The 27,030-nt window shown below is 41.6% G+C and overlaps 1 protein-coding gene across 1 annotated transcript; it reads right to left on the bottom strand.

Moving 5' to 3' along the window:
- Positions 1–3,383: 3,383 nt before the first annotated feature.
- On the bottom strand, positions 3,384–26,552 carry antxr1a (ANTXR cell adhesion molecule 1a). Its single transcript, XM_086205460.1, has 18 exons — positions 26,101–26,552; positions 23,613–23,684; positions 23,458–23,529; positions 22,924–23,005; positions 22,714–22,747; positions 21,637–21,716; positions 21,008–21,076; positions 20,322–20,402; positions 17,506–17,566; positions 17,288–17,386; positions 13,463–13,532; positions 13,267–13,345; positions 12,295–12,390; positions 10,689–10,730; positions 9,811–9,906; positions 8,962–9,129; positions 8,202–8,282; positions 3,384–4,923 (listed from the first exon to the last, which is right to left on the bottom strand). The coding sequence occupies exons 1-18, from the start codon at positions 26,280–26,282 to the stop codon at positions 4,501–4,503; spliced, it is 1,887 nt and encodes a 628-aa protein (XP_086061586.1). The 5' UTR covers positions 26,283–26,552; the 3' UTR covers positions 3,384–4,500.
- Positions 26,553–27,030: the final 478 nt, after the last annotated feature.

Here is a 27,030-nt window from a genome sequence, read left to right as displayed (position 1 = left end):
TGCAGCTGTCAAGTATCTCCAGAAGGCAGCCATCGCTCTCAAAAATCCAGTCTCTGATTACAAGGAACTTCTCCTTTAGAAACTCCTGAAGTATCTCTTTAGTTCAGTCCATCACTAGCATCTTTACACCAACCCAGCAGCTTTATGTGGTCTGGAGTGTGAACAAGTAACCAGGACCAGGTGCGGCTGCCTCCCTGACCTCGATCAGTGTGGGGAAGAAGGAGAGTTAAGGAAAATCCATCCATCCATCCATCTATTTTCTTCCACTTATTCCTCTTAAGGTTTGCAGGGGGGGCTGGAGCCTATCCCGGCAGCTTTCTGGCGAGAGGCAGGGTTCACCCTGGACAGGTCGCCAGTCCATCACAGGGCCAACACTTATAGACAAACAACCATTCACACTCACAGCCAAACCTACAGTCAATTTAGAGTATCAATCAGCCTCGTCCCGTCTTGATGTCTTTGGACTGTGGGAGGAAGCTGGAGTACCAGAGAGAACCCACACAGGAACATGGAGAACATGGAGACTCCACACAGAAAGATCCCGTGTCCGAGCCAGGACTCGAACCCTGAACCTTCATGCTTTTAGGCAACAGTGCTGACCACTGCACCACCATGCCACCTTGACGGAAAATCAATTTTGAAATAACTGAAAAAATATTTAAGATGGAGACAACCAGGTGTTTTTTTTTATTACCTCCAAGGAGAGTGCGTTCATTGCTTTGTTTGTTGGTTTGACTGTCAACAAGAATGTCAAAACTACCAGCACTTTTTCAGTGATAATATCATATAACGAGTGGGACTATGAGTAGCATCTTGCTAAAAGTTAGACTGCAGTTTAATCATCATCTCAGTGCAAACTTTAAACAAATGAGCTGATTTTTGATGACCCAATCTGAGCTGTGCGGAGGCCAGATACCAGTAAACATTGGTTCAACTGAAAGCTGGCTCCACTTGCAGTTCCGACAGTCAAGAAAACGCTTTCCAATAATCTGTCAGCGGTTAATTTTATCTCTGCTGGATTTCATCTCAAAAATGGATTCAAGAGGAGGCTAAACACAGATGCCTGTTGCTGTTTACTTTGAGTATACAGGAGAAATTTGCTTAATGCTTGAGCTATCATTCATAGAGACAGAATCAACAGTTATTCGAAAAAGCACTTCCTGTTGAAAATGCGTTGTGGATGCCCAAAAGCTGTTGCTAGACTGCAATGTTGACTCAAAAAGTTCAATAATATGAATAATTCATGACAGATTAAGAGCGAATGAAGGCTTCATTAGAAAGCTGACACCAGATGCAAGGCTGATTTTAACGTATGAAATATGTTGAATGCCTCTATGTTTGACTTGTGTCTGAATGAAAGTAAGAACAAGGCCTGAAGAACAATTGAAAAACTGTTTAAAAAAACAAACTGAAAGAGTGTCGGTAGTTGGAATAGCGGATAAAACCAACTTGTACCACTGAATAGCGATGAAAAATTGGATAAATCTAAAAAAAGACTGATGTGGTACCATTAGTACCATTGGAGCAGGGAAAATTATTAACTTCTCTCAAGACATTCCTGAGATAAAACAAATGAATAGATAATAATAATAATATTTATATTGTGCCTTTCAAGGAACCCAAGGATGCTTACATACTAAGCATGTGAAGACTGGCCAAAACAGAGAAAACACAACAACCTGACTAATTAATCCAAGTGGCTGACTAACAAACTAAGAAGACCAACAATGAGCTGAAGGCTGCAGAGGCAACACAACGGTGGGAGCAGACCTCCATCTTTGATTTCTACAAAGGTCTGGTCTTTATGGAGACACGCTTTAATATGAGGTATACATTGCCTCTTTGAGTCCACGTGGTCAATGTTACGTGTGACGGCTGTGAGGTTGCCACGATCGCTGGTGCCCCTGCAGCTCAGTCACTGATTGCCATATGTGTCACCCTCTCTTGCCTCTCATCCCCTGAGCCATAACTGCAAACTGTTCCATTTTGGTCTTGTTTGAATCCTGGACACACAAAGCTAGCTTATTTCACTGCAGGATCGAGCAACGACGATATGGCAAGTTACAAAAAGCGGCATTTCGCTTCTCTCCTGAAAATCCTGCTCTCATTTTACGTGGGAGTCAAAAGGGCTGAGGGAGGCCCCTCCTGACACTTGCAGGTTCTACCTCAAAGTACACTGAACATACAGGATTTCTAAATGAACAGTGTGAGTGTGGGAAGAGTTGAAGCTTTCCTCCATTGATTTCCATTGTCAAGTATGAAAAGTATAAAACACTTGAAAACTTATGAATTGTGGAGTGTATAAATGCTGAATCAGCATTCACTTTCATGAGCTGGTGGACTATGACGGCCTCCAGAATAGCTTCAGTGTGTCTTGGCATGAGGTCAACAGGAGGGATGGACACCAGACTCCCGAATGCTATTCCTTCATTTGGTGTTTTAGCGGAGCATGTTAGTTCAAATCTCGTGTAAGAGTTGGGTTGAGATCTGGTGATGTCCATAATGAATCTTTCACATACATTTCATACCCTTGTATAAAACCCTCAGTGACCCTTTGTGCAATATGGACGGGAGTCACCCTGATTCTCCATCCGTGTATTCAGCTTTTCCTCTCCTTGATTGCCCATCTGTATATGTTCGATGTCTGGGCAGGAATTCTTTACAGAAAGTGGAAACTAGGTTGTGCTGGGATAACTTCCCCCTGAAAATGACAACACAAGAATGCCCTATTTATGTATTAACAAATTAAAATGACAAAAGCAAAAACACAGTCGCTTCCTTTGTGTCTTTCACCATTTGTCATTCCACTCCGTCCCCTAAAATTATGTCATGAATGATAAGCACCAGTACGCCTTTCCTGCAGCTTGTCCATATTTCCTGAGGATTAGATGGAGGCTAATATTTTCCAAGATAGCTCACTACATTCGTGCATGTGACATAATGCAACATATGAACATCTGGAAGCAGTTAGCCATACTCTGGGTTTGCTTTTCCCTTTTCTTCCTTCAGAGGCAGTGAGGTGTGCTTCAGAAGAGTCACTCTGCACTGAGTGCACCCAGTGACCCCAGTGGCAGAATGATTTGCTTTCATTGCTGCTTGAATATAAGAGCTTAGATTGTGCTCAAACGTAAATCATTTAAGGAATTCTGTGCAACAAAGTTTTTGGAATGAGGGATTTGAGATTAAATAGTGATATTAGGGTAAAAAAAAAATCTACAAGCTTTTGATGAAAGCTTTAGAAACTAAGTTTCCCATGTGGCTGTTTTTACATTGTAAGGTTATCAAATCACAAAGGAAAAAACTGACAAACACTGCAATTTTATACAAATTGTTTACTTTCATTTTGAATGACACACATACTGCATGAGTGGAAAGTTACACATGACATGAATCTTTTGCTTATTGCTGGTGGACTCGCGATCTGCAAGGCATTCTGCCAAGTTCCCTTTCACAAGCAACAACCACACTGCTTGGATTTGATCAAACATTTAGATGCCACGTGATAGCAGCATGTTTGTCTTTCTCTCTCACCACACACACACACACACACACACACACACACACACACACACACACACACACACACACACACACACACACAATTAAACAAATGTGGTTATATCAAAATGATTATTTACATAAAGCCAGACTCTGTTAAGGACCATGGGTGGATGAGCAAGGCTATGTGCAAAGCATTTCCCTGATTCTGATATAATTTTTCTCTCCACATCTTGATAGAGGGAGCATCTGTAACTGTAGCAGTGATATTGCAGTTATCTCGGTCAGGTCATTTCACGTTGAAGTCCCAGTTCTTTGTTCTGATGCGTACAAAAACAGGCCAGCTGTGACTCACATTATGCTGGTTTACAACGGCGTGGCAGATGAGAGGACATATACTGCATTACTGGTTCTGTGCAATGACATTAAAAACTCGATGAAGTTGACAATTTGGCAATTAAAATGTAATAAAAGTACAAATAAAGAATGTATTTGTATCGTATAGAAGGCAGGAAAAAAAGCTCAATATTGGCATGCAGTTGTTCAACATTCAAGGATACAAAAAAAAAAACTTCAGATTAAAGTTTGCATGTGAAAAATGATGGACTAGGAGTCGTTTATCTCCAAGAAAAGATAGGAATGTTGCACAGGCACACATTTTCGTGTTAAGATCATTTTGTCATCCATCTGTTTGGTCTGCATCCAGGCTTGTGTGGTCAGGGAGGGAACGGCTCAGCTCCATGGAGGCAAATGTTTTTGAGCTGGCCTATGTGACCTCATTTAAAGGGAATCTCTGTGTAATTCAAGCGTCAGAGTGATTGCACTGTTGGGTTAGATGTCAGCTAAAGTCACTGTAGACAAACAGCTGAAAGCAGGTCCTCACTTCTCCTCTTCGCTGAGCCAGCACTCATGTGTCCTCGCTGGCAGCTACAATCAAGGATGGTCATGTGCTGATTGTTGGTGGGACTCTGTTTCCCTTCTGTCCTCCATGTTTGTTTTGTGCTACAGGCTTGGGCGCGGCGGGGGACGAGCAGGGGGTGGGGCTCGTCCTGGTGGAGGCCCCTGTGGTGGCGGAGGTAGGGAGCCGGTGGGGGAGGCAGACGGTGGAGGGGTGGGTGGGAGCACAGGTGGGGCAGGTATGAACAGCGTGGTCGGAGGAAGAGCTCGGTTGGGAGGTGGGGTGTAAGGGGGAGGGGTGACGGGAGGGGAGGGTGTGGTGGAGCTGGAAGGAGGAGTCGGAGGCAGCAGAGGAAGGGTGGAGGAGAATGATGGAGATGACGGAGGGCTGGTGGGGGTGGGCGGGAGGGTGTTCTGAGGTGCAGGTGGATTCCTGCTCTGGGGAGTGTAGATTGGAGACACGTGGTGATTGTAGTTGGGATAGCGAGGACGAGGAGTGTTAATACGGGTGAAGTTGATACACCTGCCCTGTAACCAGAGAGGAGGTGAGATGTTAGGGGGTCATGTCACAAACAGCCGATTTATAAGTCTGACAATGAAAGTGATTGTTCTGATGTTTCTTAATCAAAATAAATAGTTATATTTTCTAATAAGAGGAAGAATAATAGTCATCATTATCTTTACTTGTATGACACCTTCCATACACATGCAGTTCAGAATGCTTCACAACAAAGACAAAAGAACATTCAAATCATGGGAATGGAAAAATAAAATCGTATTAAAAGTGAATATCAAAAGGAATATAAAGCCAGAATGGATATAATAAGAAAGAAATTGAAATGAAATCCCAACAAGAATGTTTAGTAGAGAAATAGATTTCAAGCTTTCTTTTGAAAATATTTAGCGAGCTGGCTTCCATGATATCTCCTGCTATTGTGTCCCACATTTTGGGGCATCATTTTCTTAAACTGTGCACCGATCATCCTCCTGCTGTTGGTCGAAATCTCCAATAATCCAACAGCAGATGGTTGGGGCATGTAGCTCCCTAGAGAATTAGCAATGTTGCTTGATAGGGAGTTAGCAATGTTGTCAATTAGAGAGTTAGCAATGTTTTTAACAAGTGAGTTAGCAGTGTAGCTATCCAGGGAGTTGATGCAGTTTATGGGGCTTTGTATGTGAGGCGGAACTTCAAGTATGTCCTCATGGTTACAGGAAGCCAGTGCAGACCTCAAACTGACTAATGCGTCGTCTCGGTTCAAGTTTTGAACGAGCTGCAGACTCTCAGTAGTTTTCTTTGGGAGGCCAGTAAAAAGTTTATTGCTGTAGTCTAGCCTGCTTTAGATGAAAGCTTAGATTAGTTTCTCACCAACCTTTTGGTTTATAAGGTTGTGCACTTGAACTTTCTAAGGTGGGAAAATTATGTGAGTAATACCTGCAGTACAGCGAAAATGGGAAGAAAAAAAAACTCAGCCTGTACACCTTCAATCGGACTGTACAGTCACCTTTGAAAATCTACTTTTTAGCATATCTGGTGTTGTTTTCAGGCTTGTTCTTGTTCTTGTTTCCAAGAACAGGCCTGTGGTTCTCGCTACATGACCTAACATGACTTCCTCCCCTGCATACATTTAGGAGAAGTTACTAAAGTGCAACTTCCATGAGAGAGTCCTAATTGCAACCAGCACAAGCTTGTTTACTGCGAGCTATCCAGAATAACATCAGTGGCGTTAATGACTGTTATATGCAAGACTCACTTGCACAATTCTAATTACTGGCTGTTCTCAGGAATTTCATTTTAGACTGTATTTCAAGAGCTGTCAAAATTATATTTTTGAGTAAACGTACACAGAACATGTGATTTAAATACTCAATTGCATCCTTTAGAGTCTTGTTGAGGTAAAAGTTCAGATAATATCTTTTTTAAGTCCACTTACTATAGCAAAAGTAAAGAAGTTGCAGGAAATCATAACAGCCACTTAAATGAGCTCACACAACATCATTAGAATATTGGTGCTGGTGTCTTTCGGGTTGTTTTTTTTTGTGTTTTTTATTTTTTTCAGTAGCTGCTTGAGTCACTTTAAATCCAGTAGTTTCAAAATCGGGAGTCAAATCTACAAGATCATGTGATCATCAATCAGTTTAGGAATGTTTTTCTACCCACATTTATACTTTTGCTATTTCTGTGAAATAATGCAACCGGAAAAATGGAACAATTTGGGCATCCAACAGATATTTAAATGAAACCATCTGAGAAATTTGGAAGAGAAATTGTTTTTGGGTGGAACTGAAAACAACTCACTGGCATCAGAAATGTTTATGTGCGTTCATTCACATTATTGTGCAACTTCTCGATGATCATGTGTGAAGGCCCCTGTGTTTTGGTAATAAATATAATTTTGTTGATGTTTTTAATTCTGATATTGGTTTCAAATTGTTTCTGCACCTACTGGGGAAAAAAAAATATTGAGGATATTTCTCTTCCATTCAAGCAGAAAATATTTGATACAATTGACTGCATGAACTTTCTCTTGTTATCAATGTAGTGTTTAACAATTTGACCATCACTTTTTGTAGGCTGTCTGTCTAAAATGTATTAAACTGCATGTTGAAAGTGTGTTTTTTTCCCCCCTGTGCTGGAGAGGCTGTGGCATAACAGGGGACTTTTCCCACATCTTCTGGGACTGTCCTAAATTGGTAAAATTCTGGGAAGAGGTGAAACGACAAATAAGTGAGATTTTAAAAATAAATAGACCAATTGAACCACAGCAACTGACTTTGGGTACAGCATCAATAATTGATTTAGGGAAAAACCAGGTGTTTTTGCTAAGGGTTCTTCTGTTAATTGCACATAAAATGATCACAGTAAATTGGCTCAATTTTATTTTTCTCCCTCTTACTATTGTGGACATAATTAGACCTGCAAAGAATATTGTGTATTGAGTACCTTGTCATAAGGTTTTGGAATGATGTGTGTGACTCTGTCAAGGAACCTGTTCTAATAAATGTTCAAAAAAAAAGAAAGTGTGGTTTTGCCTGGAGCTTAGCTGTGCCATGGTGTGAGCAAATAAACGATAAACAGACCTAAAAGGTGCTTCTAAAATTGCCTTTTGGGGCTACATTTGTTTTGTTCTATATTTCGTGCAATATGTGTGAATCTATTGTGTTTAAAAACTGTGATAATAATATCTGATATCGGTTTTCGTTGTTGGATTTTCCTTAGGATCCTGATTCCTGGCTTACTTCGGGTGTCACATTTATACTTTTCCTTATGTGTATTTAAATATTAAGCAACTATAAGTAGTTAGGATGTGAAACAATTGGCAAGACAATGAAGAACATTGGACCGTTTCTGAAGACAGAGTCATTTCTGACCCCAGATCTGCAGTTTTCTCTGCAGACAATTCACAGTGACGTATTTTATATTAACTCTTGTGGGTGAGAGATTATATAAAGAAATCCCTAACACTAAATTTTTAGACTCTTATGTATCCCACAGTCTCAGCCGACATATTAGCTGTCAACAGTGGAGGTCCGTACACAGTCGTCCCCCCAGCACAGCTGGCCCCATATTTGCCTCTCTATGATGACTTCACCAGATGTCTTTACATCGCAGTGTACTGTAGCCACATGTTGCTGTCTAAATCCCAGCTCACCACAAGTTCTCCCATGAGCCTCTCCGGGAAGACTTCGCCGCTCACAGCTGGCCCAGTTTCTCAACATTTTCTGACACAGAGAAGCTCAGGCCTTACGTCAGGCAGATTAATTACTCTCACTGAAGGCCTGCATGTGTGTTTTTGTATCACTCTTACCTTGTCCCCTGGATGAGGTCTCATTACGGACACGCGGTTGTAGCCTTTTCTCAAGAGTACCCACAATGCATCCAGTTTGCTCTACAGAAACACAAAAGAAATCAAATGTTGGAACTGTTTATGCTCATCATAAATGCCTCAGGTTTCTGATATGAGAACACTCTTATTGCCCCCCCAAGTCCACCAATCCCCAGCTCCAATGACACATCCAGCATTGTTCAAAGTGACCGCCTCTTAATAGTTTTAAAATGCTGCAAATATTTTGAGGATCAGGGCAGAAGACACAGCTGCTGCCGCTCACCAAACTGCTGGCTGTGCAGCCGTACTCCCAAGAGGTCTCTCCAACAGGAGTTTGGATTCTTTAGTAACCCCCCTCTGGCTGGGAAAGCTTCTGTGGACTCCTTTAACCCCGTGCTAGCATTATTACCTCCGTTCATCTCATACTTTCACTGCAACATTCTAAAAATATTACTCATATATGTCCTTAACCAGACTAGTATGTAGTCATTGATAGCAGATGTACTTTATGTTGACCACATGCTATCAAACAATCACAAAAGCTTTTTATATATGAAATGTGAGCAGAACTATTTTAATATGCTTCTTTAACACAAACCCAACACAGTCAGTTATATTTACGATGAACATTTGTGACTCATTATCCTTATATATTTGCTCTTTCTAGCTGCTGTTGACACTGACACTTGAAGGGGCATCTGTGGACCAGACCAACTGATTCCTCTGGAACTTTTTCTGGTACCTGGATAGGGGAGTACCACTTGCGTGGGCCCGGAGGCTTGTGCATGCCATTGTTGAGAATCCTCATGGGGGGCAGCTCATACTCCTGCTCAGGCATCTTCACTTTGGCGTTCTTGGCCTTCTCCAGCTTTGCCCCCTCCTCAGTGGAACCTTTCTCACCCCAGCGAACCTAACGAAGGAGAGTTCATCAGGCACAGCTTTGCAATCATTGTTTGACATATTTACTCTGGCAATATCAGGAGCAGTTCAGGGCTCAGTATCTTGCTCAAGGACACTTTGACATGGTCAGCGGGGGAAGTGAGGATTCGAACCAACAACCCTTCAGTTGCCCCTCTACCGTCGAGCCATGACACCCCCTCAATTGATAATATCTTCCAATTAAAATCTACATTTCTACACATAGGCATATAGCCACATACACAAAGGTCAAATATCTACAAAGTTAGCCATCATAATCAGCATAGAAAGGACAATAAACTAAACTTAAAATATTGAGTGATCGAATACAGAGACAGTAACTCCTGTAAACACCTTGTGATTGTACACTTCGTGAAACACACGTACATTCATACTTTATTTTAAACTGCTTTATGTTCATGGTTTATTTAATAATTTATATCTGACCACATCATGGTGGTAAGTTATTTTTAGTCTTTAACAGTATTTCTGTTTTTAAAATTATTATTTGCAATGTTTTATATTTCACATTCTGCAGCTTTTAATACCTTTGACTGTAAGATTAATTGGTTTGTGTATGACAGATATCTGACAGAATAATCTGTCTGTCTTTCAATCACAGGTGAGCCAGGAGCTAGACTGAGACCAGGGATCGTTTCTGACTACATGTCACCTCCATCCTTTTGATTCCCCCAACTCCTCTTCCTCCGTAGTAGGAAGCATCTACAGTCGGCCATTTCTTCTTGGGAGCCTCAAAATCTTCATCATCCTGAGAAGAAGCAGGTTTGATTGTGTGTGATTGAAATAAACCGCCAAAGTGAACGAGCACCTACACAAAATACCAGCATTGAGGACAGTAGTTACATTCGCCTTATCGTGTACACATGAGGGATAACTTTGCACTCGGCACTAAATCTTTACAGATTTAAATATGAAACCACCTGGAAAAAACAGAGCAAAGGAACTCTCACATGGTCGCCAGGCATTGTTTCTGAAGTACTTCTCCTTCTGTCTCTCCTCTGCAGTTTTACCCCCGCCCCCTTTTTCTGTTCCTGCTGTGCTGGTTATCAGATCAAAGGAAATTATAGAGCCCAGTAATGTGATGTTTCAACTCTTGATTACACCCTGTATGACAAATGGTCTCTGCTAATATTAAGACTTAACCTAAAAAGTGTGTGAACATTCTTCTGTGGCGTGTTTGTTTGCTGTTATTGCATCAGGATGTGTCAAATTAATGTGGCGCTGTGTTATTAGTCCTTTTTACATCACATCATAATTCGGAGGACTGCAGAGGACGTTATTTGACAAACAAGAATAGAAGTCACACGTGTCCTTTTAAAAGCGGGGGCGGGAAAGACTGTAAAAGTCAGGACTTCATTATTATTCTGAGAGGGTGTCAACTTAGCAGCACATTTGATGGATTGCTCAATGAGTTAAATCAAAGTGAATGAAAATGCTTGGTCATTGTGATTCAAAACTAAACAGTCACACACTGGCAGCTCGCGAACAGAGCTTTATTGAGTCATAACAACAGATCGAGTGGGTTCCTACCGAACTCTCCTCTTCAGGCGGCGGTGGAGGTTCATGGATGATCTGTGGGTGTGAACGCAATCCATGAAGAGGATTTTACATCAGAACAAAAACCAACGTCAACACTTGTATCAAAATAATGACCTGCAATATTTTTGTGCAACATGCTGGTTACACAACAGCACATGGCTGATGAGTTGCTGAGTCTCTCCTCTACATACAAGAGCAACGCACTGACCTAGAAATCTGCTTTCCAGATTTCTTGGCTCAAGGTTGTTGATTGGGAGAGGAGAGAAGGTCATAAATACAGTTTTCTTTCTACTTACATTCTGTATGGAGCACGATTATCAGTCAAAATTTTAGTATCTATACTTTTTACCTACATCTGCCACTTATTAATGATTGAAAAATAGAAAGAATGTATTTTTATAGCGTGTAGAGTTTAGCCTAGTTCTGGCTCCAGCTCCTCAATACGTCTCCACACGAGCTGTTATTGTGGCTTTTAACTTGTGCAAAAAGACAGTTTCTTATACAGTAAATGCGCTTAGGAAATTAGATTCTGATTTTATTTGTGAGTTTCCTCCATGCCTCTCCAAACCCTGGAAAAAAAAAAAAAAAAAACCTCCCCCATGGTAACCGAGCATCACTTTCCTAAACAGAGCATTATAAATTTCAACTGCTGTGAAATGGAACAGAGAAAGTAAAGGGAGGGACAGCCATGTTGTAAAAGCTGACATCTTTCTCTGGCCACTTGAAACTTTCCTCTTTCCAGCACTGGAAACATTAGAGTGGATTTTGAAGACACACTATGCACTGCTTTGAAAAGAGAAATATAGTTTTTGACAGTAACGAGATAATTTCCTGTAATATTGTGACGCTGGCAGTTGGACCACTGTCTAAACACTGGCACAGTTGTGTTTTTCCATTCACATTTCCCATTTGTAATTCATCCAGAGCAGCTGACTGTCATAAAAATACTTTGAAACTACTTTTTTCTATTTCCGGTGAGTTAAATTTCTTCTACCAATTTCATAGTAACAGCATCAATCCAAAGAAAAATTAGGCCATGTCAGGTTTTTTTTTTCCACATTACCATTTGGAAATTCAAATTATTCAGTCACATTAATGGAAGAATACATGGAAGTCTTAACACATTCCAGTTAATATACTACAGAGTTTTGCGAAGTGACACTAGGAGGTTAACTGCTGTTACCTTTACACACATTTTTTTTAATAGCAGCAGCAGCAGCAGCAGCAGCAGCAGCACAATTACTTAAACACATGTTTACCCAGTGGCCTTGACCTCCTCTGGATGCAGACTACATTCAGCTGCAGGGATCTGAACGGGTCACATGCCCTCACTGACTCATACACCTTAAGCTTTTCACCATGGGAATGTTGTTTAGGTCAATAAGATGCCTTCAGGGGCGTTAGCCAGACAAGACAGACCTGGAAAAGACATTTCTCTCTGGTCTATTGTCCACAAGCAATCTCACCACATTCCACAAGAGCCTGAAGTCATCTTTCATTTGAAAAGAAAACACTAATATCAATCTGTAATGCAGTAATGCAGCATGTGTGTGTGTGTGTGCATGTTATTATTGCATTAGAGCTTTTAAGAACTCACCACAGTGCAGCAGAGAGGCCAGAACCACCAGAGGAGAGCCAAGATGAGGAGCAGCATCAAGATGAGCAGAGCGATGGCCAGGATGGTCCCATCAGACTGTGACAGACGTGGAAACAGACGGTCTGAGTATATAGAGCATTAAATAGCTGTAGACCTGTTCTCTGGGCTTGCGGAGGAAAGACGCCATATGTCCTTATTTTGTTCTTCCATTGAACAAACACAGATTCTACTGAGGGTGAGGCACCTCAAAGGGCCGGTGAATCACCAGTGACACGACCCACTCACTGTATAAATACTACTGTACAGCACCATTGTCATGCGGACTTTTTTTTTTTTTTTACATTTATAAACCTTTGTCTATTCTGGACAAGTAGGAGTAAATGCTGGACTTTTTTTCATAGTGAGCTGCTGCTGCTGATGAAAGCGCACAGTTCCAACTTCCTTTGATGCAACAGTAACATCAATGCTAACCTTCTCAGAGCCGCCATTGTTGTTTTAAACCTCACGCCTAAACTATGCCTGGATCTCCTTGAGGGATGCTGACTGGCCTCAACCACTGATTCTGGATTCTTGCGTGACTCATGACGCTGTGATCCCACAAAATTACAACATTCCTATCCTTGCAGTATGTCTATTCTTTGATAGTCCACTGTAGAAACATTACAGTAAAACATGGCGGGCTCTGCAGAAGAGGATCCACAACCCAAGTGAGGGCTCATTCGAAGCTAATGAAAACAAATGAGTCTTAGAGTTAACTAATTAATCCCTATTGAATTCATTATAAATATTATATTCAATTTCTCCTGTAAACCTCTAAATTGAACACACACCCAATCATTCGTATGTTCCACTTTTACGCCTCATGATACCAGCTTGACTCAACTTTTCACCATTTTTTTTTCTTATCTATTGGAACACAGTAGAGAGAAAGAAAAAATACAGTAGAATGCAGATGCACTATATTGTACTTACACAGCCTACGGTGGTAATGGTGACTGAACTGGAGATGAAACTGAGACCTTCGTTCATACTGACGTATAGATTTGCTGCCCTGAAGAAAAAGACACAAATACCTCAACTGTCATTTCATTTCTTAGGTAAGCCGGGGGGGGGGGGGGGGGGCCTCATGTGAAACCCCACATCAATTTGGATAAATGGAAGGACTTACATTCCCTCATCCCGAAGTACCGGCGCAGGGCAGAGAAGATATGTATCTTCCACTATCAAAGGCTTTACCACTAGAGAGGAAGAGGGGAAACGGGGTCATGAAAAATATCGAAAGCATCAGCCAAACATTCCAGGCTTGTCTTGTGGTAACAGTCTGTAGTATCCACAAACAAAGAAGCGTTTACCATATGTGGACACAAAGAATCGCTGAATCACCTCTCACGTTATGTCACTGTTTATCTAGTTCAAATGAATTTATTGACAAATTGAGAGTGTTTAGGGTCTCTTTAATTTGGATTCCAAATTAAATGATGTCATATCTTTCACCGTAACTCGATTAACAAACTGAGTGGAGGGTTTCTTCCAAACAGGTGATTTGTTGTCTCGGCCTACTGTCTGACCGCATCTGTATCCCTCGAACACAACTACAATCCATTTCTCCACAGTTTTTGTTTTTGAGGCAAATCTAGGTCTTCTCTGTGTCCAGCTGGCTTTTAGAGGAGTAGCTCCAAAAAGCAGCCCAAGCCTGTCTGTTTATTCTGGCAGGGGGAGAGCATACCCCTGCACTGAGGAAATCAACACAAGAGACGTATGGGACGTGGCTGACTCTCTTGAAACTCCATGCAGGATAGGAGGGAGAGCCATTGAAGGTTGCCAAAAACAGCGAAGCATCAACCCAAATGGAGCCAGATATTATATGATCCCACCAAGAGTTCATCTCTGCACCCACCTTGCACTCAATGTGGCAAAACACAGGAGGACTAAAAGGTTTTTAAGCAACTCAAGCACTTCGCTGAAAGTGGAATCTGAATCCCAGCAGATTTCTGTTCAACTCTCTTGAGATGAAAATGCTGGCAAACATCCTGAATCCATGTCACGATGTTTTATTGAGTTGTTTACTCCCCAGTGGCGCGAGTGGTCATGATTTACTATGAGGTGTAGGCAATTGCCTGGAGATGAACTTTAACAAATAAATTATTTCAAATTATGCCAATGACATACAGTTTTTGTGACTGTTCAGTTCGATCTCATCTCTGCATTTAAACACAAAAATACATTCGTCCCTACCAGGCAATTTGCAAATCTGAGTGTGAATCTCTGGACAGCCTCCGTGTTTGCAATCTGGCTACAGCAGGGGGCAAAGCACTACAGCACCAAAACTATTTTCCATACTTGAGTCTTTTGGCTTTTAAACTTACCATTTTTACAATGAAGCCTACCATTACCCTGTAATAATTTGGTACCACCAAAGATAATGTGGGAGACAGTCATGCTCAGATTTTACAAGCTTTGGGAATGACTCTGTCCTACTTCATAAACTGCTCCAGTCAATATTTATAGTTCAAGGTACTTCAGGGTCTTAATAGAAGAAACCAAAACAGTAAACCATATAACTAAGCTTACCGCAAGGACAAAACAGTGGGAGGAGCTAGCTTAGCCTCGTCCAAAGATAACAAAATCTGTAGACCGGCATGAAGCCCTTTACTTCACATTATACATCGCGTTTCTCGTCTATATTCAAACCAAAGTGAAAGGATTTTGTGTCTCTAACACAGTTTTGGGGTGGGAACTGTTACTTATGCATTGTGAAATACAAGTCATCTTTTAAACAACTCATCGGATCAAACCATAAAGATGTAAAATATGTATTGGTGAGCTTCTTGCTGTTATTATGCAAAGTTAAGCAAAACATCTCCCCGCTAATGATTTGACAGGTAAATTGTGATATCCTCTTTTCTAACTCTTCGCAAGCATCAGTCTTGCCAAAAGGGAAATGTTACGAGAGGTTTAAAATCATCGCATTGGAAGGAAAATGAACAAACACAAATCATAATCAAGAAAACAAATAAAGAGCACACTATTCATCCAGGCAAAATACTTTTTTCCATTAATTCAGAGTGCAGCAGCTCTGTCGTCACTCTCAAGCAAACTCCTCACTTGAGCAAGACAGTGAGCCAGCCATTCTTGCTTGTTGTGATGAATGAATGTGACTCACATAGTCACGTTTATTGGCTGCAATGATGTAATGTAAAAAAAAAAGAAGCGTGGAAACAGAGACGGGTGAAACAATGTGGATTGCCCGATTACAGTTCGTATCACCAAATATCACGAAACCATCAAATTATTGCACATTGTTGGAATTATGGGTTGTAAAAAGGTAGAATTACCCTTTAAATATGAAGGCTTTTAGCTCTTGCTTTTCACACAGTTCATTGTTGTCTGCTGAACCATATTTGCAACATCTGTCACAAAACAATGAATAGCTCAGCACAAGACCTGCCAAATCCCAGCGCACCCAACTGTATTTGCTGCTACTTTTCCTGGAGACACATAGTCAAACATTGATTCATCTGCTCAACACATGCAGTCACATTTTACTGCTTTCCTTTTCATGATTTCACCAAATTTGCAACGTTCATAGAGCAGAGGAGTCTTTGAAAGCCAGAAAATTCATATCAGGTGAGAAACGGTACTCCTCATATACGATCCTATATTTATCTCCAGGTGAGATGTGGCCCAATTACTTTAACTGAGAGTTTACCCCTGATGTGGAGTAAACTAGGACCAGAGGATTGTGTGTAAACTATCTACAGAATTAAATGAATCTGGAAGAGGAATATCCAAGTATAATGGAGCTGACATAAGGAGATCATTTTGCTTAAATTGTTTTCATCTGCTCTGTTTGCCTGGAGGATGTTTGATGCTGTAACAGAAACAATTATGATTCAGAGGAACGGTTAACATTTGATTAACAAAGAAAAGACTTCTTTTATATATTCAGAGAGCACACGCTCTTGGCTGAATGTCGAGGGCAACATCAAATTACAGTGAATAAAACTAGTTAGAGAAAGTTATTCCATGTGTGCCATCATGCAAATGTATTACTGAGGATCTTAAAAACTGACAAAAGAAATAAGAATGGTTTGTCATCATGCAGTGGAACGTAAACATGAAAACAGACGAACCTGATTGAAATGTACCAGTTAACTGATGGAGACAAATGCACTGAGGCTATGACTGTTCGTGTCTCTGAGAAGCGATACCTCAAAACAAATACTGCGATCACCTTTTTTAGTCGAGTGCTAATATGACATTTAATATTAGAACCTTTACAAATATACAGTATAGCAGTCAAACAAAAAATTTGGATAAATCGGAATTTGGTTTTGATGATGCTGCCAGACTATAAGTCCAGGGATCAGCGAGGTTATTTCAGTTAAGGCTGCTGGGATACGTGTCAAAGAAGAGAGATCAGAGGACCGCTAGACTGATTGTGTTCCATTATCTGCCATCAAGAGCATATACATCATGCCACATTACATCAGAGTCTATCCAATAGTTGTTGAGATATTCAAGTATGAACCAAAGAGGCGGATCAAGTGAAGGAGGCATATCCTCACGTGACGGATATACTGCTACATAATTAGACCAGCGCCTCCTGCAGCTTCTGTGGCACGGATGGTAGGAAGTGGTTTACACCACTATAACATCAAGCCACCAGTAAATCCTGTCGGGAAACTGATTGCATCTTTAAAGCTTTTTACTCCCTCCATCTCACGTGTGGCATTTCTCCTCTCATTTCCAGGCTGTAATGATACCAGTAACCACAGCATGACACCATGTTTGATCACATAGAATGCCGGCTGGGCGGCTGACTGGGTGCGTCACATTGAGAAAGCTAAGCTAAGTGTTACATTGATTGATGTCATAACGACCTGCCCGACTGAGTTTATTACAGCCATTTTGATTTTAATTAAAACGAATGATCATCTTTAATAATCAGAATGCATGATTCAACAATGAAGTTTAGTGATGTTTTACTCACTCTTGGTGAGGGTGTCATTGATGCGAAAGCTGCACAGGACCTTATCAACATTGCGCGCGTGGTGGAATCCATTCCCTCTCACCACCACCTGGAAGGACTCTGGTTGGGGGGAAGAGAAACACAAATATCAACAAACAACTAATAACTTTGAAATACGGGTAGCATCCGAACCAGGGTATGTGATGCTCAGTGTTCTTGCGTGAGGGTCTGTGCCTCACCTCCTGCACAGATACTGGAAGGCTCTGCTGCCAGAATCTCAATGCAGGATTTCTTCAGGATCTGAGTAAATGAGCAGAAAACATCATCATTTAACCTTCTGAATAGAATAATTTGGTGTCCTCCTTATTTTTTGAGCAGCTCTGTGCTTTCTTCTGATCTTTTCTTTTTTTAATCATCTCACTGATTTTCGTGTGCTTACTAAATAACTTTTTGTCGTTTAATGTTGACATCCAAACTAAGTTATGTATTGAAAATGAACTTCAGCTCTCCAGGAATATACAGACGCTGAAAATCTAAAAACAAAAACAACTGATTCATGAGCCACTGGACTGCTCACGTGAGTAAGAAGCAACACTTTTCAACTTGTTAATCAGCTGCAGATGTCAGTCAACTGCCAGACCTTTAACTCTGCTCTACAAACTGTATATCTCACAGACTGTCACGACAATCTATTTTTCATTTCTTGAGCAAGCGCATGCAAAAAATATAACTGACACCACTGAGGAATTAGATCCAGCAAAAACTTTGATCCTGTTTGGCCAGACATCAGCCGCAATGATCAAAAGCAGGAAAGTCACAGTCGTTTCTGGAATTCTATCCCTGGCTAGGCTCCATGGATGGAAGAGGTTATAGAGCTTTAAACTTGTTTTTGTCTTGTTCCCCGTGTGTTGTAGCTGTGCTGTGAAAGGTGGCATGAATTCCATTCATGCAATGAAACTCACGTGGGCATGAGTGGCATTCAGCTGAGAGAGAGAGGTGGTGAGTGAACACACAGCCGTTGGTTGCTCTTCTCTCTTTTATGATGGGAATCTCACAACTGACTGTCTTTTTGTCTATGTTCAGCAGCTGAAGGACACGCCTGGTGGCTGCAGCCAGGGGAATCCACCATCAAGGGCTGATGGTTGGTCAGGTTGTGCTTGAACAATTCTTGGAGGGGCCATGGAGTTGATACAATGCCCTTTAGACCAGGGGAGCAGCCATCTTCTTTGCAGAGGACAATCTCGCTGCTCGTCCCAGGGGCCAGGCAACTGAGCAACCAGCACCACACACCTACTTGACCTTTGCCTTGTCGCCTCTCTAATCCTCCTCATGGTCAGTGGTGACACAAGGTTAGTGACATTTGAACACACTGTTACACTTGTCATTTTCATTCAAAGTGCACATTTTTATTGTTTTGTGTAAGGCCTGGTAGACTGCACAGTTTAAATACTGTCAGTAGTGCCCCAAGGAACTCTCCAAACAATGACGTGTAGGTGCCATTTCAGTTTATCCCCAGTGGGGAATTCCAAAAGTCATCCTTACTGACAAAGACACACTGAGGGAACAAGTCAGATTATTTGGGTGATTAGAATTATTGCATATTATCCTCAAACTTGATGGTCTAGTCGAATGTCTAATTAAGTCCATGCTTGGTAAGTTCATGCTTGAGGACAATTGAGACAGGTGAGTTTTTGATTTACAATGCAGTGCCAAAGACCCCCAAGGAGTTTCCTTCCTGTGAACTGCTGTTTGGCAGGAGTCCAAGCCCAAGCGGGATAGAAGTTTCAACCGACCACAGACTCCACTCCATGGAACTGTTATTGTGGGAGATTTAACTCAAGGCTCAGTAGTACAGAAGAACTAGATTGAGACGTTCCTGTACTGGGAGACACACCTACTTCTGTCCGGCTTTAAACTACTCTGGACCCTTTGTGAGTAAGTGATGTCCAACGAGTTTGAGTATCCTGACAGGCGAGGGGCAACGCTGGTTTATCACCTCAACCTTAGAGATCAGTTCGTGCCTGGCGAACAAATTCGATCGATCCTGTGTCATTCCTTGGTGATGAGTATCTACAAAGGAGCAGACAATGCTATGTTGCCAGTGTGTTTGACTGATGTGTCCTCTCTCCTGGGTGAGACAATCATTCATGGCCACGCACAAAAGAAAAGTGGCTTTGCAGGAGTTGCGCAGAAAGTTGGAACAATAGAAGAGGGTCTTGAACCAGTTGTGAAGAAGAATGGGTTTATCTGGCTCTGTGTGGACATGTCATGGTGAATGATGTGGCATGAATCATTGTGATCCTTCCGGTGCTTCACGTGCTTCTAAATTGGTTGGACACTGCTCTCTTTACACACCAACACTGGATTTGACCAGGGCTATCAGCGTATTCCCTTGACTACAGACTCTAAGGCCCTCTCTGTGTTAGTAACAGTAAGGAGGACCAGCAGCAGGTGTGAAGTTGTACAGAAAAAGGTATCTGGGATGGGATTTGTTTGCTTCCTTGGGTGGATACGACAGCAGCGATTCAGATGCAGCCAAAGTCCAAGACTAAAAGAGTAGTGAAGCAATTCTTTTGGCAAGCCAGCAACCTGGCAAGCTGTTACCTTACAGACAAAACCAGCCCGTGAACCACAAAAAGGTGCCTGATATCTGATCCAGGCCCTTGAGAGAACCCACTTCTCCAGCCACAATACCTGTCCCTTTAGTCCAGCAGACTGATGCCAGGGACAGAGAGCTGGGAGCAGTTTGGACCCTGCAGGGTTGAGAGCTGTGTCAGAGGGAGACACAGTAAAAAGGGAGTTTGACTATGTGGTTGCTGGTTGATTGCTCTGTGGGGTGCATAAACTGTGGGGCTGTCCGTTCATCCTCCCCGTTCAGCTCAAGCTCATCTCCAATAACTCAAACATATAAGGTGTATCAACATGTGGGTGATCCCAGCAGAGGAACCCACTGTGGCAATGAGTTTACTATCACTGCAAATGTGTACCATTCATGATTAAAGCTAACATTTGTGTTACTCTTTTCAATGTGTGTGAACAAATCTGAAATACTTACGGAACCAATGACCCCTTGCAATGCCTCAAATCCATCGTTCACAGGGAAGACGTGGTCCTTACTGTCCGCAATCTTCGCCAGCTAGAAAGGTAAACAAAAAGTTAACACAATCACAAGTGAAGAGTCCAACTCAGTCGTGTCTAGGTGTTTACAAGTTAGCTGGAATTTCTCTCATATTTGTCTGACCAAACTCAACTCGCCAGATTTGTTACACGTATATGTGACACAATCACAGTAAACAATATGAAGGATTTAATTACATAACAAGAATGAGAAAATGCCACATGAACATGACATTTAGTAAAGCAGGTGTCCTTCACTCACATTGCACTCAATCTGTTCCAAGCATTTGAATGACACTATAAAGTTAGAAATATAATGTATAATGAGTATAATTGCTGTTCCGAAAAATATACACCTCATATCTAATTTCAGTGGTCAATGAGAAGAGTTTTCTGCTTGAGGGCTACTGCGAATCATTTGGTGATTGTCTCAATAGCTTGGATTGATATATGAGAGACTGGATATTTTGATACTGGGATGTACAGTACAGTGGGAAGTCTGAATCACTTCTGTAAAAACTTTAAAGTATAAATCTAGACTTCATACTCTCCCTATCCGTCACCCTGAAGCTTAGATGTCTTGAGACATTAAGAAACAGACATACAACTGGGTGAAAAACACACCTGTGTCTCATTGAAGTCCTTCACCCCCACGCAGTAAACCGAGGCACCCAGAGTTCGGGAGCGATTGGCCTGTCAGTTACACACAGATTCACAGCAAAAACAGGAAGATGTTCAGCATCTGGCTTCAATTACACCTCTACATTTTACAACATAATTCAAAACAGGGTCACATGGGCTCGTGTTTTTCTGCCTTCTAACAAGTTGTGCAACACTATGTTCCTGTTGAATAATATTATTCAGCCATCACTAGAAATGTCACCAAAATGCCAAACACAACACACAAGACAATTTCTTCTTCTGTACATAAACCCACACCTCTATGGAGTCTGGTGCTTACAGCTAAAGGCCCTAAATAGCTTGTTAGAGGTTGCAGCTCCTCGATACTTGAGCCCCACTTTATCCCAGCTGCCAACATGCATGTGAGGACAGTTAAACCTGAGCCCCACACACCTTCACCTGCTCTGGCCAGCACTGATATGCAGCTAAGGACCAGCTCTGATACATAAATCTGACAGAAGGTCTGATCACACCGAAGAAACTGGTGTTATAAAGGATATCCATCACACACACAGACAGATATTTCCCCCTGTTACACTTTTAAACATCCATGTGACCTCCGTGTGTCTCACCTCTCGCTCAGCGTAGAAGAAAAGATCCTCATGCAGCTCTCCATCAGTCAGAGCGATGATGACACTGGCAGTGCGATAACCTGCAGACAGTGGACATTTGATGACTTCTTTTGCAACTTTGTCTCTTGATAATAACCAAGCAGCATTTGAATTGTTGCAGTGATGTAAAATATCATTGATTTTCAGTTCACAGTCCAATTGTAATCTTAACTGCACAAGAGAACGGACCAGACCTCCCACTTAGAATTAAATACACTCATTCAGAACTGAGCAATGCAAATCCACATCCAGGTCCAAGTCCAAACTGTAACTCAATGGTCTGATTTAGATTTATTTTAAAGATAAATGATACATCGAAAAAGAATCTAACAAGTTGTCCATCTATTGTCTTCCACTTATTCCTGTTAAGGGTCGTGGGGGGGGGGGGGGGGGGGCTGGAGCCTATCCCAGCAGCTACAGGCGAGAGGCGGGGTTCACCCTGGACAGGTCACCAGTCCATTGCAGGGCCAACACATATAGACAGACAACCATTCACACTCACAGTCACACCTACAGTCAATTTAGTGTATCAATCAGCCTCGTCCCCAATTGTATGTCTTTGGACTGTGGGAGGAAGCTGGAGTACCAGAGAGAACCCACACAGCCACAGGGAGAACATGCAGACTCACACAGAAAGATCCCGTGCTGGAGCCAGGACTTGAACCTGAAACCTTCTTGCTATGAGGCGACAGTGCACCACTGCACCACCGTGCCGTGATTTAACACGTTGATTTAAAGTTTAATGAATCAAATTAAATTTCAAAATTCAGTTGAACTGAATTACAGATTACATTGAATTTAGTTAATTTCTAAATTCAATTAAATACATCACAACAGTGATCAGTGATTTGGACCCATCATCTAACATTCAGCCTGACCATTCAGTGTTAAATGCTGTAAAAGTGAAATGTTTCACAAAAACTGTTTAAGGGCCTTACTTCAGGACTAACCCTCATTTAGTGGCCTTTGTCTTAGTTTTGCGCCCCTAATCTGTAACAGTTAAACGCGACAAAAATACCAAGTGAAAGTAATCCATACCTTCAGTGTTTCCATAGTATATCTGTTCACTGGCCTGTGAAAAAGACAAGCAGGATTGAAACAGTGGATGATCGGCTGTAGCAGCACGCAGTGAATCAAACAACTCTTCCCTGCGCTAACACAGCAGTCATTTGTTTCACTGGGCCAAGTAGTGTTTGCTCTGGAAGCAGAGTAGAGATGGAAGCGGTGCCAGCTGGAAGTTCATCTCACCCTCAGGATGCCCTCGTGCATGAAGGTGTCTCCCCCTGGAAGAACCCTCTGGAGCTCCTCAAGACCTTTGCGTATGCGTTCCCTGAGCAGACATAGAGGAGATGAGGTCGTTTGATCTAATTAAAAATCTATAAATTCTTTTTAATTGTGCTTTTCAACTGAAGACAGACATTTTCAATGACTGGAACGTTGTAATGGTTGCCATTTGGCGATTCTTGGAGGAAATACCATCAATGTGTGACAAATAAATGACCTGAAATGGTATTTGTGTGTATTGGCTCGGGAGAGTGTTATGGAGATAGTCAGGAAATGAGATCTTGGTTCAAAAAGATAAGGAGATAAGTGGTGAAACAATTAAAAATTTTATGAGTGCTGAGACACAAAATATGTCAAAAATTACACGAAAAAGTAGTCATCCAGACTAATGAATCCAGTGAGATCCATTGAGGATTGTACATGAATCCAAATCTGGAATAACGTTCATTCTTTTCAGATGGACGACGTGAGAGTGCAGCAGGTTGGATGTGTACCCACCTGTCCTCTGTCAGGCTCATTAAAATCCTCCCCTCTGTGGAGAACACGATGAAGGACATCCGTAACTGTGGACTACATCAAAAGAAAAGAAAATATTCTGTCACATCCGGAGAAATTCATGAAAGATGCTTCATTATATAACAATGACCATTTACCTTATAAATTTGTGAGCTAGATGCTCAACAAAGTGGTAGATTTCAGTCCAGTGATTCTGCACGCTCCCAGATCTACAAATAAAAGAGTGCATCGTTAAAACGCATCCAAACAAAGTACTGTGTTGGCGTGATTGTTCGGTGAATGCTGTCAAATTAAAAACGGACTGCTTCTGAGGGAAAAGCGAGTGAGTACAAGCTTTTAGCGGCATAGCTGGCTTACTCTGAAGCGTAGCAATGATGTCGTTGAGCTCACATTACTGTTAACATCTTTCTAATGAGCCCACAATTAAATCAGAGTTATTCCAGTCAGATAAATGAAAATGAAGCCTCATTAAACATGCGACCAGTTCTGTGATCAGAACTAGGTCAGTGTGAATGTTAATGGTTTTGTACTCTTTTCCCTCTCAGCTAATGAACTGCTGGTACTCAGATTTTTCCAAGATGTTTTTTTTGGGATTGTGAACTGCTACAAGGTCCTCTGTATCCTGCACTGCTGGGAGATAAAGAAATGTTGGTCTAGAAGAGGGAAAGCTTATCGGTCAGGCCATTCATGTAATATAATACTCTGTAAATAAAAAGATAAGAGAATCTGAGCAGCTTTTTGGTCAATAAAGTCTAAGCTTGCATTGTTTATACCTTTGATATCCTTTTATGATTGCAGATGCTTATCAAAATCTTTTTCATATGCTTTTATAACACTCCCTCTTGAAACATTTCACAAAACACCCATTTTTTTTCCATTGTTACCATGACACAAGTCCCAACACTCAGGGCCAAGCCAACAGGCTCAAACATTAGAACATCTGGATCTAATGAAGAAATGGCTTTGCTGACTCAGAGATGAGATGAGAGTAGCGAGATCAGGCCGATACTGTGAGAGAACAGCAGGGGCAGGTGGAGGACAGGGCTGCAGAGAGAGCTACATCCCAGCCAGGAGAAAAAAGACAGTAAAATGAAAATGAAAACATAACGAAATACCCGGTGATGAATGCTGTCAGGTCATACATGTTAGATAAATCAGACTGTTGGAACATATGAATGCCTAATCCCCTCAGGGAAACAGCAGAGAGCCTGGAGACAAATACAGTAGGACAATTGGACATTCGTGGAGCCACGATCCAAAAAGCAGAGGGAGAGGGGGAGATGGCAGACTTACCACACCCCACCCTCCAGATGTAGAAAATGATGTGTTGGATGAAATGAATGATACATTTGTTGTTGACCTAGTTGGCAGACTTATTAGCTCGCGAGGAAAAAGCTACTTCTGCATACCACTGATGTCATAAGATGAAGGGTTTGTTATAGTCCAAGAGGAACTGCTCAGTTAAGTTGGATTGTAAAGGGAATTGTGAGCGTATATATATATATATATATATATATATATATATATATATATATATATATATATATACACACACACACACACACACACACACACACACACACATACTTTTTTTTTTATTAAAGACCCTGATGAGAATGATAAGTTTTGAAAGCTGCGTTTTCATTGGTGGGAATGGAGATCAAGAAGCGGAATCATTGGAGAACATTACTCCAAGACTGTCATTTGCGAGTATGAAGGGCTGAATAGTCTGGGGGGGGGAAATTGGCATTATTTTGACTAATATTATAATTGTGATAGCGCTGACATCTGCGGGATTTATCACTCTGCAATCATTATTCACATTTTACTGGAAAACTATTTTCGTGGGGATTTGAACCAAACAAAGATATCTCTGTAGAAAACCGCGGGCAGTGGTATCTCTCCCACACCACTACCACTCCAAAAAACATGCAGACAAGCATATCTTTAATCTGCAGTGTTTCTACACTGTGTTATCGATCAGCAATCAATAAGGCAATTCATAAAGAATGGGACTATGACAATTGATAATGGCATTGCTATCAATAAACTCTTATCAGTTCCAGTCCTTAATGACAAATTCTCCTGATGACATTACCTTGTGTTCAGCTACATTTTTAGAATAGAACAAAGAATAGGTGCTGCGAGTGATTCTGTACTTCAGGCTGTCTAACTTATTGAGTCATACTTGGACAAAAGGATCATCCAAAACTCCTAGAGGATGGGGGATGTTTAATAATACAAAATGGATTAAAGGTTGCACACATGGTCCATGTTATCTAATGGGGAGGAACACAACAGTGCGCAGCCTGCAGCTGAATGGGGGAGAACACCAACACACCGCTAATCATTACCATCTGCAAACAAATGCCATGCTCAAATGTGGCTCCAAGCCTATGAAAGCATTGCATCATCACCATCATCAGTCCATCCATCTATTTTTCTGCATGGCACCAGAGAGCACAGCGATAACAAAGACCGTTCAAAATTTTGTTGTGCCTCTGGCTTAGCGTGTAGTGATAAAGCCAACCCTTATATGCATAAGCATAAGCCTGGACTGCATTCACTTATCAATAGAAACCATCCTGTTCATGCATTGTGACGGGGAATGTGTGTGGAACTCACTTGTCTAAAACAAAGTAGAGATCAAAGCCTCCAAAGCATGAGGACGACCCTGCCACCCTTTTGTCCTGGTTGGGTCCAGCATTAACAAGACTAAGAACAACCAGCACAGCACCAAACACAACTGGAAACCAGGAGCCTCTACTCCAGCACAAAGGCATTATTCCATCTGAAGAAAAGCTCATACAGGTGAGATGGTGAATACAACCACCTTCAGCAAAGAGAGGTTGGTGAAAAAAGGGGGAAAAAAGGTGCAAAGTTAATCCTGCTGGCAGATTCGTCTTTCAGTCTTCCACAGCTGTCTGCAGCATCCACTAGAGCAATAATCCACAGGAGAGGAGTAACTCAGAGGATGAAGTGGAGAAGTGTTCTGGGTTTGCTGGCTGTTGTTGGGACTCTCATCGCTAGGTCCAACACAGACGTGAGCAGCTCCACAACCTCCCACTCTAGCTGCTTTCTGTATAACACAAGGCCATGCAGAAGAAAAATGGGGAGACTCTTGATTTCTAACTCTATTTGCAAACACTCTCTTTCTCCCTCCCCCCCCCCCCCTCAAGGTGATGAAGACAAGACAGTGGAAACAACAATATCTGTGGGTATGTCCTGCCCCCTAGAGGTGAGAAATGACCGGTGACATTCGTTATAACAAATAAAAAACGAGTGACCCAAATATAGTGGATCCTGTTGCAACAACACTATAATGAACACTACAAACCTTACTACATTCATGTGTTGGAGAGTGTACGGTCTTTTTAAAGACATTATATGGAACTTAACTGAAAAAACGTTTCATGAAATGAAATGCTGCTTCTAAAGTTATGACTGAGATGTGTTCAGACACAGTGGTCAACAAGTTCGTTATTTGACTTTCAGCTTGTGGCCCTCATCAGGGTCATCACACAACACATGTGAACATTGCTTAAATAAGGGACA

Source organism: Aulostomus chinensis, chromosome 6 (assembly GCF_037954235.1).
Source record: "Aulostomus chinensis isolate RoL2024-O1b breed Wild chromosome 6, RoL_Achi_v1.0, whole genome shotgun sequence".
Taxonomy (NCBI): Eukaryota; Metazoa; Chordata; class Actinopteri; order Syngnathiformes; family Aulostomidae; genus Aulostomus; species Aulostomus chinensis.
Note: the sequence above shows the minus strand (reverse complement) of the source record. Positions and strands in the feature narration are given on the sequence as shown.

Excerpts from the sequence above, each read along its gene's own strand:
- antxr1a (XM_086205460.1), bottom strand. The coding sequence starts at position 26,282 with ATGAGCTTTTCTTCAGATGGAATAATGCCTTTGTGCTGGAGTAGAGGC. Across the intron at positions 23,685-26,100 it reads CTCTACTTTGTTTTAGACAA|ATCTGGGAGCGTGCAGAATC; the intron begins GTGAGTTCCACA and ends TTTTATTTGTAG. Across the intron at positions 21,077-21,636 it reads TCTTCTACGCTGAGCGAGAG|GCCAATCGCTCCCGAACTCT; the intron begins GTGAGACACACG and ends TGTAACTGACAG.